The 12,993-nt window shown below is 40.6% G+C and overlaps 1 protein-coding gene across 1 annotated transcript; it reads left to right on the forward strand.

The window, feature by feature from the left end:
* Nucleotides 1-9,351: 9,351 nt before the first annotated feature.
* slitrk5b (SLIT and NTRK-like family, member 5b) lies at nucleotides 9,352-12,010 on the forward strand. The gene is given in 2 exon segments (XM_041057465.1): nucleotides 9,352-9,368; nucleotides 9,370-12,010. Coding segments are annotated over 2 exon segments (2,658 nt in total).
* The last annotated feature ends 983 nt before the right edge of the window (nucleotides 12,011-12,993 follow it).

The raw sequence follows: 12,993 nt of genomic DNA on the forward strand, positions 1-12,993 counted from the left end.
TAAACCAAAAAATCAAATAAATACATTAAAAAAAACATTACAGCGTTAAAGTTGATAATAATAATAGCAGATTTGATGTTCCTGAGGAAGCATGTTTCCATTCAATTTGCACCCTATTAGGTTTATTGTCTGTTTTGAACACTCATTGCTCCCTTTCTCCCTCCCAGCCCCTCTCTCTCTCTATATATCTGTCTGTCTCAGTGTGTGTTTCCCTCTCTCCCCTTCTCTTCCCCTCTGGTGATAAGTGCAATAATTATCCCATTATACTTTGAAGTCTTCGTAAAATCCAGAGCCCCAAAACAATCCTGAAAATATGTGAATATGTGGTCCTTTTAAGTGTTAGGGTCCTACGAGGTAGCCCACAGCTGGAATATTTTCTCTTTGAAATTCCAACAGGTCAAAATAAACCCCAAAAGAACATTGTTTTAAGGAAGAAAAAGTGCGGAGTGTGTAATTTCCAGGAACGTAAATGATACACAGACCTTTTCTCTGAGCAAAGCTGCACTAAGGCCAAAATTAAACTTCCACAGATTATCTCTGAACTCGTGTGTGTGCCTATTGAATCCTCATTAACACCACCATTGCTGACTGAGGGAGGTTTTCAAGAGGCCGCACAAACATACACAGATGCCTCAAGGTAACCATAAATAAAGTCCATAGAGTGCTGTACTTAGATGAACAGACTGAGCTTTCAAGTGAGTGCTCTCTACCAGTTTCCAAATGACTTAATAGGGCGATAATGTGTTAAAATGAAAATTTGTCTCTATTTTAGGAAGACCTTGAGTTGGATTGCCGGCTACAGATTCTCACATATTCGCACGTGCAAGCACACACAGAAGCACGCAAGTTATTATCCCCTCATCCTTTGAATTTTCAATTAAGTATGCAGCGCAGACTGTCATTTTATACAGAGAATTCAGGCAAAATGAGGATACAGGCATATGTTCCTATTTCTATGCATATCCAGATGAAACATTGATTATAAATGGCAGCAAGAAGCCCGGTCTATTAGGAGGAATAATATTTCACAAAATTGAGTAGAGACATTAATACGTCAGTGATGTACAACTATCTGAGTCCTGCCTGCCACCAGGTATTACTCTGGGTTACTGCCTAAGGCTATACAAATATGAGCTGAAAATGAAAGCAACTCCGTAACTGTTTGGATGGTGGATGGTTTGATAAACGTGATAGAAATACTCATGCTGTTGAGGTCTCCTCACTCTGTGCTCTTCCCTGCTTTATGACTAAATCCACATGGGAGCAGGGAGAGAGGTGATGGTCAGCCGAATGATCATCGCTGGTGCAGAACATGGACATAACACCAAGCAACAGCAACACATGCTGATACATGCATGCAAGTAGGCACAGGCTCTTAAAAACACAGCGACACACTGTCAGACAACATGACACAACATGCATGCAAACGCACACACTGTGAGCTAATTATCACGCGTAAACAAATGAATGACACGGTGCGTTTCCCATTAAAAAAAAAAAAAAAAAAAAGCTTATTAAATGAGTAAATTATATGCAGCACTATAACTTATTTAACACAGAAAATTGATGCAGTGTAAGTTGGATACTATCATGGCTGCAAATGATCATTGAAAAGATGTGAGCAGAGGCTGTCATTAAAGGCACAATGTGCGTTACCGTGGCAACATCATAGAGGCCTCCATTTTTTTTAATGCCGTGGTTGTGAACAATCAACGTTGCACCCAATCCCCCTGTGAATTAAAGGCACACAGCTAAATAAAGCTCAAGTACTCTGTTGCCACACTTTTACAATCCACTGTTTGTCTCTTCTCTGTAGGGAATTCTGTAACAACCTGTTTCTGTGGGGAAAAGTAGGCGAAGTATCAACACTTGACAATCAGAGTAGTTCTGTGTCAACCAGAGTTTAATTCTGAAACAATTACTCCAAAGACAAAATGACAAAACTGTCAAATTTTGATTGTCACACATGTAGGTGACAACGCTGCCACGTCCCTGTTCGCTCATTTACCGACTGATGTGACACAACCACAGAGCTGCTGTATTCTTTCTTCTCGTGCCATCTTATTCAGTGTCCTTGCTCAGGCTTGGTTAAATGTAAGTAAGTTCCTCCCACAGTTACTTTTCCATTATGTTCCACAACGACCTCTCTGACCAAGGTAATTACCTCGGCTCTTGAGTCATCGGAGTCAAAGATAAAGCCTGCAGAGATCTTTCTTCATCAGATTAGCAGTGTGGTTATGGCAGTGCTGTAGCTCCTGAGAGCTACAGCACAGTTGTTCATTCCAGACTAGCATGGTGATTTTTGCTTGTTTGTTTATTCATTAGCATTTGATCTTTCAGCCAAAGAAATTATGTCTTTGGTTTGCAGGAGTGTCCTGTCAGCATGAGGAACTGAGATAAGGTGAATGTAGTATTTAATTAAGACGGTGGGAAGCCCTCCTGGTGTCTGGGTACATACAGACACCACACAGCAATTGACCTTAGTGAACATGTCAAGACTTTATCTTGCTCCCATCAGCCCCAAGCAGGAGTTGTGAAGGCAGTAAATAGCTGTGCTCTCAGACAGCCTTTTGATTTCCACAAACAGACCTTGTACAATTTTCAAGTAGTGGCTTACGGTGTTTTGGATATTATTTTTCAGCAGTGAAGTGAAGCAACATTATTTTATGCTACTTGTCATAGTGTTTCTAAAATACTTAAATGCCAGTTAATGCGTGTCATGTTTTTTTCCGCGCATCCAAATTAGTTCTTTTTTTGCTATGTTTTGCAGTGTTTGTCTTCAAACTGTGTGTAGCACCATGAAATGAAATGCATAGAATTCATTATCAAATTAAGGGAAAATATTTTCCCAAGCTTTGGTGCGTATGACGGACGTAAAGGAAAAACCCACCCTAAACAGAATATACGTTGTGCTACTGGTGAAGAGAAAGGCCATTAAAATCAAACAAAAAGCTGTCTACCTAAGCTGCAATTCATTCACAGCAATGACAAGAATTGCGTTAAGCACTCAGCTACATGACAGTTTGTGGAGATGGCCCATCCACAATAGTTTTTTTTCCTTGACATAATCAGCCTGTATTCATTTTATATTTATTCCACCTATCCTAGTGATGGTGAGGAATAAGAAAGGAACACTGAAGTTAAACCAACAAGTTCCTTTCCTAAGTCAGCAGTGACACCTTGAGGTTTGAGGTAAAATTACATGTCATCTTTTTGGTTGGTCTGGTTTACGTTGCTGAAAGATAATCTCCCAACCATATTATTGCAACAACAAGAGTAATGGTGAGACTAAGCATAAGAATTTCTCTCTTATCTGTTAACAAGGTCAAGGGAGTTAAAAGACATTCAGATTTTATTTTTTCTATTTCCAGTCTTTCAAGAATATTTTGTGCAATTTTATTTGACCTCACCTGTGATGAAGAATAATTATTTTAGATGTCCTTGTTTTTTTTTTCTTTCTAACCAATATCCAGAGAAAGAATGCAAGCATAAGCCGACTCTTCACTGCAAACTGCCATGCCCATGTAATCTCTATAGATGAACACAAAGCAACTTAATAAGTTAATAAGTTATCAAATGTATTAAAAACTCACCAAAAACTCAAAACAGCTGCAAATTAATCTTGTCTCACACGTACGTCTCCATTATACGAATGAAGCTTTTGCTTCTCGTATGCAATAAGAAAAATGAGAAAAATTGTCTTCCAATTTTTTTCTGTCTATACATATGTTTGCTAGTGTTGAAAACCAGCAGTTACTTTCAGGTACAATCATTGTCTTTTATATCCCCTTTTCCTATAGTTTTAGTCACTATTGTGTTTCTTAAATTTCACCAACAGGTGGTGCCATAGCAACTAGTAAAAACACAGGCTCTGATTCTGTTTGTTGTTATTAGCAGTGGTAACCACACTGAGGTTCATGGACTACAAGAGGTCCTTGAAACATCTCGAGGAAGTCCCAGACAAAATGCTGGAGAGCTACAGGTTATTTTCACTTTGATTTCCCTTAATGGAAAAATGAGGGACTTCAAATACAGCATTGTTATGATTGATCAAACCAATGTTATGATCTTATGTAAAATTATGGCTACAAGGAAATAATAAAAAAAATCTTGGGGGGGAGGATCAAAGAGTTACTGAGAAATATTAGATCACAAAATTGATATACATCATTAAATATTTATACAATAACAATGAGTTAGAACAGTAAAATTACAAAATTGTGGAAAACAAGAAAGAAATTGAATCAGGTTGCACTCGTCCAGTTTATTTGTGTTTGCTAACACTACATCAGTATCTTAATGGAATATCTTACTTGGAAAAATGGCAGGTCCCAAGTGATGGGAAGTCTGCTGAAGGTCAAATGAAATAAGCCCAGGAGCCTAGTTTAACATCAGTCCAGGGTGCCAGGTCTGTGATGTTAGGGGATATGTCATATGTCGGGGCACATGAGGTGAGAGTCTGCAGTTTGGCGGAGTCATGCTGGGTGGGAAGGCGGGGGCGGGATATCTTTGCAATCTGAAGAAGCTCCATGCACTTCAAAACAACCATGAAGACGAGAGCAGCTTGTTGTTTAGGAAACAACATTAATGTGCACGGTATATGCATAGTATATGCACAATATAGCTATACAGAGACACAAAGCATTACATACACTGTGTGAGATTAAAAAAATAGAACTGAAGGTGAATTAGAGCGCACTGAAAGAAGTGGAGAAACGTCTTCATAGATAACAGACTGCATTAGATCTACCATATCTAATGAATAGAATTTGAACAGCAGCCCATACAGTATGTGCGAGCAGATATGCTGGATGAATATAATAGTGGATTTTCATATTAATAGTTCAAAAATGGCTGTTGTGCAGAATTATGTCTTATTGTTTTGGGATTAATATGGTCTGCTGAGAACGGTGGTGATTGTAGATCCTTGTTGCAGCTGAGATGAAAAATATGCTATACTGTTATTTATGGAGCTGCACCATGGAAGGAGATGCCCTGGGCACTTAGGGATCCATGTGGAGGGGGAGAGGTGTCGTTTATGATGGCTGATGATGCGGCCATCATCTTTTCCACCCCCACCTTCTCTAGGGAGAGCAGACATACCCTAGGAGGCATGTTGTCAGACTGCCTGCTGCTAGATTTCTTGTATCAAGAGATGTTATTCATTCCCCCACAAACTCTCACATTCTTCTGCTGCATTGTGTTCTCCGTCTTCCTCCTATAACAGTTTTTAGCCTCCCTGATCTTCCTCCTTTGCTTACTCTGCACCCACCGTGGTTTCTCTTTGTCCCTGACATAAAAGACACTGTGTTTTCAAGGATTATCTATTCCATGATGTAGTGTGTCAGGCTGTCTGCAATGTCCTGCCCTTGCAGCCCACAGTTCCTTGTCACTTGCTTTGAAGAGGCCTCCCAAAGCCTCATCTCACCATCTCCTTGATGTGGTCACAGTTTGTTTCTGTACGAGAGGCATCTACACAGGGCTACAAATACAGTGTTAGCTGTTAAGCAAGATTAAAATATATATATATACAGGAAAAGCTGATTAAAGGAGTATTTTTTTCTGTTTTTACATTACATTAGTTCACATGTGGACCACTTGTGCAAATATTGGTAACATTCTATAATACAGCCTGTGATTCACAGTGTAATATTGTTGTATGAGTCAGTCCCTCATTATTCTGAGATTTGAGCTTAGAATTGTTGGTCATTTTGGGAACGTAAGCCATATAATGCTCTTCAATTCTGAAAATTTTTCCAAAAGCCCCTTTTTTGTTACCTTTCTGTGCCCCTGCTGTTACATTACAGGATTTGCAGAATATCAATGTCTGGCAGTTTTTTCCAAATCCCATTGTAAGTTATCAGTTCTTTGTTTCCAATATGTATAATTGATTTCTCCTTACCTTTGAAATATCCATACCTTTATAATGTTACCAAAACATTAATACAATACACCCCCCCCCCTTCCCCCCAAGAAAAATCCTTGCATAATGCCCTGACATAATAATCTTAAAAAGCTCTGTGCTGCTTTCTGTGTAACATCACTTCTGATGCAACAAAGGCTTGTGAGAGCCCTGACAGTAATGTTCCTGCCAGACAATGGCAGAACAATTCACTGGGATGCCGATTGTTCTTTTATGCTCCAGCTGGACACAGATGACAAAGTGCGACGCACCATCTGTAAGGAACATATATCAGAGGCACTACCCATCATCCTCTATGGCATGGCTCCAACTCCATTTGTGTATTTCTGACCTTGGAGCACATAATTGTTAGTCATCATCATTTTCCTCCAGTCATTTGTTATGCTGATTCCATTTGTGTGCGTGTGTGTGTGTGTGTGTGTGTGTGTGTGTGTGTGTGTGTGTGTGTGTGTGTGTGTGTGTGTGTGTATGTATGTCTGTGTGTATGTGTGGAGAGTACTGTCTTCTGCTCCCAGTTGGTGAAGATTATGTTCAGTGTCATGGAAGACTTGGAGAGACATTAAATGAGGCTCATATCGCCTCATGTTCCCTCAGCACGTTGTGACCATGGCTAAACATGAATATCATAGTGTAGAGAGATGCAAACATATGAGCGAACAAAACAAAATGAAAATACACAAATGGCACCAAAACCAATATCTTTTAAGATGTTTGGCATGGCGACTATTTTAGTGCAACACGATACAGCCATGAGCTGCACAGTTTGCTTATCATACTGCAACAAACATAAATGCTAATGTATGCAGAAATAGTGGTGTAATGATGGGGTTTAACTAATGCTGAGGGTGTAGCCCAACATGCAGCGCAAATCTCTGAAGGCACAAGGAACAGAAGCACAAATGAATTTCATGCAGGCATGAATGCAGCCTGCATAGCTTTTTTCACCAGATATTTGTTATTGAGCCACAAAGGGATGTACATATAATATATTGCTGTGTCAATGCTCTTTTTCATTCGTAGGAATGAATTATAAAATTATATGCATGTACATTCAGAAATAAAATAAAGAAATAAATTATGAAATCAATTAAATCTTAGAATAGGAACATAACTAAGATAAGGGAGTCTAGGAACATTATTTTCCAACCTTTATCTTCCACTGTAGTCCTTCTTATTCTCCCAAACTTCTCCTGTTTCCTTGTCCCCCACCCGTCTCTTATACTTAATAAATCAAATGACACAGCGTGTAAGTGTCATTTACAACTCAGGAACTTGTGTGCAAGGTGTGATATGAGGTGTTTTATCATATTGTGGGAGTCTTCCTGTTAAGACATATCTTGTCCTTTCCAAATGTAATATTCTGGTTAGATCACGTAGCCACATTTTGGTGAGGCTTCATACTCTTTGAGCCACAGGCAGTGTCCCTGATGTGCCTGCTCTCCTCCCATGTGAGCAAGAGCCAAGTGGAGAGGATGATGGATGTAGCTCCACGAGGACACAGCGATATAAAACGATACTTGACATGTTTCCACATGAGCGCTGCCACGTCAGGTTGAGCAGGGAGTGACAGGTCGTTTTCTTTTTCACCTTCTCCTCTGCCGATAAGCTAACATGGCATTTCGGATGCAACATGTGCCGCCGGTTCAGATGCAACATCTGATGAATTAAAATGAGAGAACTGACGAATTCACTCTAATTATACAGCTGCGTGCCAGAACTGTTTGGTTTTCATTAAGACCAGGTGAAAACACACTCAGTAAAAGCAATGAGTCACACTCTGTGACTCATAGTTTACTGTTCAGTCTTAATAAACCAGAGGCAAATACTGCACGGTTTCAAAAGTATTACTCTTCATTTTCAAGCTCTCTTCTGCCACAGTGGTGTTGATCAATACACATCCTACGGTGGCAAAGTCACAGTGTGTTCATGTGTTGTGAAATGGATGAAATGATTATTAAGGCGGTTCTGCACAGGCCATATAAGCACTTTAGCACTTCAGAGCTGCTTCTGATAAGCTGAATTGGGATCAGTGTGACAGGTCACTGAGGGGTTTTCTGTTACCTGGATTTTGACAAAATAGTCTGAGTGAACCACAAACCTTTAAAAACCCAACAGCCTCTGATCTCTGACAGGCAGGAGTGGTAAAGGAGGGAGTGGGATCAGACAAGTGCTTGGACTTTTTTTTTTTTTTTTTTTTTTTTTTTTTTTGTAGGAGGGATGTCCAATAAATAAATAAATAAATACATCACAGCTGGGGTGTATATAAACTGCCTGTGATGTTGGAAAGATATAATCAGTGGCCGTCAGGTGAAAATAATGACTTAGTTACATCAGTGTTTTTTTTCTCTATCTCTCTCTCCCCCAGCTACCTACCTACCTACCTACCTACCGTTACAGGATTGACAGATTATGAAAAGCTGATGTAACTTGGCATCCCGGTGATGGTTTTGTTTTCAGGGTGAATAACATGATAAGCGGTTTAACAAACCGCTTGAGCGCAGGAGCGCGCCCGGCCCCCGGTGAATTATTGATGTGTTTTTTGGGACATCTTCTCTGTAGGTAGGTCAACATCTTTTGGCGAATGTATCTCGGAATGATGCTCCAGTGAGCTGATTCTTTGTGCATGAAATGACTTGACATCCTCTCGACCACCGAGCGAGCGTGCGTGCGTGCGCGCGCGTGCGTGTGCGAGCGTCCAGAGAGAGAGAGAGCGAGTGAGAGAGAGAGAGAAAGAGAGAGAATAAGCAACTTTGTTACCAGGCATCGCTGTGTCTCCTCCGGCACAGCGTGTTAAAAGAGAAGCATTTGGCAGTTATGGTTGATCAGCGTTTCTTTCATCCTCTCAAGTGCATTAGAGACGACGAACGTACTGGCGTTGAATAGATCCCTGTTCCCCGTTTCTCGTTTGGACGGATTAAAAATAAAAGATGCGCTGAAATTCCCTAAACGAGCCTACGTCTTCATCAATGTGCGCGAGGTATGTATTTCTACCAGGAGTTTAAAAAAAAAAAAAAAAAAAAAAAATTATGCAGGCTTGTCTTATGTCTGACAAGGCGTGCACTGTGATGCCGATTTTCAGCAAAACCTTCTGTAATTTACATAGCTTTAAATTCAAACCAGTATTTAATAGCATTTGATGTCTTAACAAGCAAATGCGATATGGCTTCCCCTCACAGCGGATTTAGACCATTGTTTCGTGCTCATGTCTTGCTTTGACCTTGCTTTTTGTTATTTACATAGCTTGAAGGAGTTGCTTTCTATCCTGCTTTGTTTGAGCCATTTTAAATCAGCAGCCACACAGCCAGAAGTTACCTCTGGGTGATGGCAAATGAAGCTTTGACTCATGCAGGCTTACAGCTTGTTGTGTGGAAGTTGCTGTCGTTGCAGTCTGCCTCTTTTACATCACCGTGTATGTCTTTTATTTCTAGATGACATTGAGGATACCTTAGCAGGACTGTGAGCTCGGCCATCATTTGCAGGAAAATGCATCTTTGGATTTCATATGTTTTGCTAAGTGCAACGTCAGTGTGCACTGTTGAGATGTTTGGCAGTTATGAGGAAATATGTCCAAGACTGTGTGCCTGTGAGGAGAGAGAGGGGATACTTACACTGAGCTGTGAAAACAGAGGAATTGTAAGTCTCTCAGACATAAGCCCAGTGTACTTCTCCCAGTATCATCTGCTGCTCACAGGAAATCTTTTGAAAAAGCTGTCTGCCAATGATTTTGTTGAGTACAAAGGACTTACAATATTACATCTGGGAAATAATGACATATCTGAAGTTGAAGCAGGAGCTTTTAACGGACTTCAGGGATTAAAACGATTACATCTCAACAATAACAAAATTGATGCCTTGAAGGAAGAGTTTTTCTTTGGCCTTGAAAGTCTGGAATATCTACAAATCGATTATAATTATATCACTCATGTGGCGCCGAATGCCTTCAGCAGGCTTCAACATCTGGAGGTCCTGATTCTAAACGACAACTTAATATCTGCCCTGCCTGTGAACATTTTCCAGTATGTACCATTGACTCATTTGGACTTAAGGGGAAATCAGCTCAAAGTGCTTCCCTACTCAGGGCTGCTGGAACACATGAACAGTGTTGTGGAGTTGCAGCTGGAGGAGAATCCATGGAACTGTTCGTGTGAGCTGATTGCTCTCAAAACCTGGCTTGAGAGCATATCATACACAGCTTTAGTGGGTGATGTGGTTTGTGAGTTCCCTTTTCGTCTTCATGGGAGAGATCTTGATGAGGTTTCAAAACAGGAGTTGTGCCCGAGGAGAGCCATTGCTGAATATGAGATGCCACCCCTGCCACATTTGAGCAGTGATGCATACTACAGGACCACGCCAGCTCTAGTTACAGCCTCCTTCACCTCATCTGGGATTGCGAGGTCCTCATCAAGACCCACTAAGGGACCTCGACAGTCAGGCAAATTAAAATCAAGACCCACCGCTCGTGTCCCGTCTAATAAACCACAAAATTATGGCCAAATTATTTCATATCAGACCAAATCCCCTGTGCCTTTAGATTGCCCGGCTGCCTGCACCTGCAATCTTCAAATTTCAGACCTCGGCCTGAATGTGAATTGCCAGGAGCGAAAGATTGAGCATATCTCTGACTTAAATCCCAAACCTTACAATCCCAAAAAGATGTATCTCACAGGAAATTACATCCCTGTGGTGCGTCGATCAGATTTTATTGAGGCAACTGGATTAGATTTGCTTCACCTTGGTAACAATCGAATAGCTCGCATACATGACAGAGCATTTGGTGATTTGACACATCTGAGAAGACTTTACCTCAATGGGAACTTGATAGACCATCTCAGATCTGATATGTTTTATGGATTGGAGAGCCTACAGTTCTTATATTTAGAATACAATGTCATTAAAGAGGTTGCTCCTGACACCTTTCAGCATGTGCCCAAACTTCAGCTTCTTTTTCTGAACAATAACCTCTTGAAAACCCTACCAGTGGGAACATTTAATGGCCTGACGTTAGCCAGACTGAACCTTCGCAACAACCATTTACGATATCTGCCAGTCAGTGGTGTACTGGATCAGCTTACAGCTCTGGTGCAAGTCGATTTGTTTGAGAATCCCTGGGATTGCTCCTGTAGCATACTGGAGTTGAAGATGTGGCTGGAACAGCTTAGCACAGGCACAGTTGTAAACAATGTCATCTGTGGCTCGCCTAAGAGACTAGCTGGAGAGGATATGAGATACATTAAGACAGCTAATTTCTGCCCTAATAACTCTGATATACTTGCCTCCATGATCCCACCCTCTGAAGAATCTTTTCCTGGCAGCACTATCACCATAGAAACATCCTTGGACTCTGACACTCAATATAGTGCCATTCCTTTATCTGTGATGATTCTTGCCCTTCTCCTCATGTTCATTGTGTCTGTGTTTGTGGCTGCAGGATTGTTCGTGGCAATGAAAAAGAGACGTCAAAAGAGTCAGAATGAGCAGAATAACTCCATGAATGCTTGCATTAGCTCTCTCAACATGGAGTATGGCCTTTACAAAAAGGGATCCATTCCCAAAGTCAGAACATCTGCCGGACATGTATATGAGTATATCCCACCTCCCACAGAATCCACGTGCAGAACTACTGCTCACACCCCGACGGATAGCAAATCAGTGGATGGATTTAGAGACTTTGATGAGTTGAGCGGCGCTTTTCTGGGCAACTCAGACGAAGAGGCAGTCAGTAATGTAATCAGCTCAGAATACAGTGCCACTACTCCAGAGCCTCTTAACAAGCCCTCCACCCCTCACCAAGATGATCCATGTTACTACAGAGATGTACTTGAGCCTGACAAGCACACACGCTACAGCAATACGTTACCATGCAGGCATACAGCGCATTCTTCGAGTCAATATACCTCAGACTTTGATGCAAGGCATCAATACATGCACCCGGAGAGAATACAACAGACAATACTCTATTGTACAGCACCAAGTACTGTTTATGTGGAGCCCAACAGGAGTGAGTACTGGGAACTTAAGGCGAAGCTTCATATTGATCCTGATTACCTTGAGGTTCTTGAAAAACGAACCACATTTACACAGTTTTAAGAGACTTGTACCCTGGACAGTCAGAGTGGATGCATTGATGCAACGCATTGATTTTAATCAGGAATCAGAAAATTACGAGAAAAAAAATTGGCTTAACTATTCTCTCACCTTTATTAGTACGGTGCATTGTGAGCAACAGTATGCATTTCTGGGAATCGTGCTTTAGAGAGCTGAATAATAAAGGGGAACACTACTCATTTCAAAGTATCACTTAACACTTTATCCCTGTGGTGTTTAACAGTTTGGATAAAATTTGTAAACATGAACAAGCAACCACAGATTCAAGGCTCTTATGACTCAACGCATCATAAAATACGTCCTGGAGCTGTTTCATTGACAATAATGTGAGACTGAGCTTTTACTCTCAAATTAGCTGCATTTCCCAAGTGTCAATGAAGCGTGTAGACAATATTATCCCAAAATAAACCAGGTTTTTGTCACAGGCATATGTATGACTCCCAGTTCTGTCTTTTCAGATTTATTCAAGATGAAACTCATACATGAGGCTAAATCAAATTTATTCTGCAAGTAAATTTATCTGTGATCTGCGTGTGGGTGTAGACAAAAATCACATAACCTACACGTATAATGTGAAATATGGAGTCATTTAAAGAGGTACTTCGTCCTTCAGGGTGCACGGATCTGGAATGATGATTTTAGAAGCATTAGATAATAAAACAAATTCTAATGTAATTTCTCAAATCACAGATTATGAGACCTACAAATCTCTGCTCTCATGTTTGCAGATTTAGATGAGAATAATTAATGCATCCTAAAAAATATACTGATCCGACCCATTGCACATACTGCAGGGTGATCTGTGAAAAACAGTGGTGTTTCCCCCAAAGCCTCCTCATCTCTAAACCAACTGTACTTGTGGATTATGGTCACATGTTGCACTTGTATTGAGTTGAATATTAAAGTATTGTAACTGTACTCAGAAATGTTGTAACTAAAACATTATAATCACAACTGTATTCAGA

Source organism: Toxotes jaculatrix, chromosome 15 (genome assembly GCF_017976425.1).
Source record: "Toxotes jaculatrix isolate fToxJac2 chromosome 15, fToxJac2.pri, whole genome shotgun sequence".
NCBI lineage: Eukaryota > Metazoa > Chordata > Actinopteri > Toxotidae > Toxotes > Toxotes jaculatrix.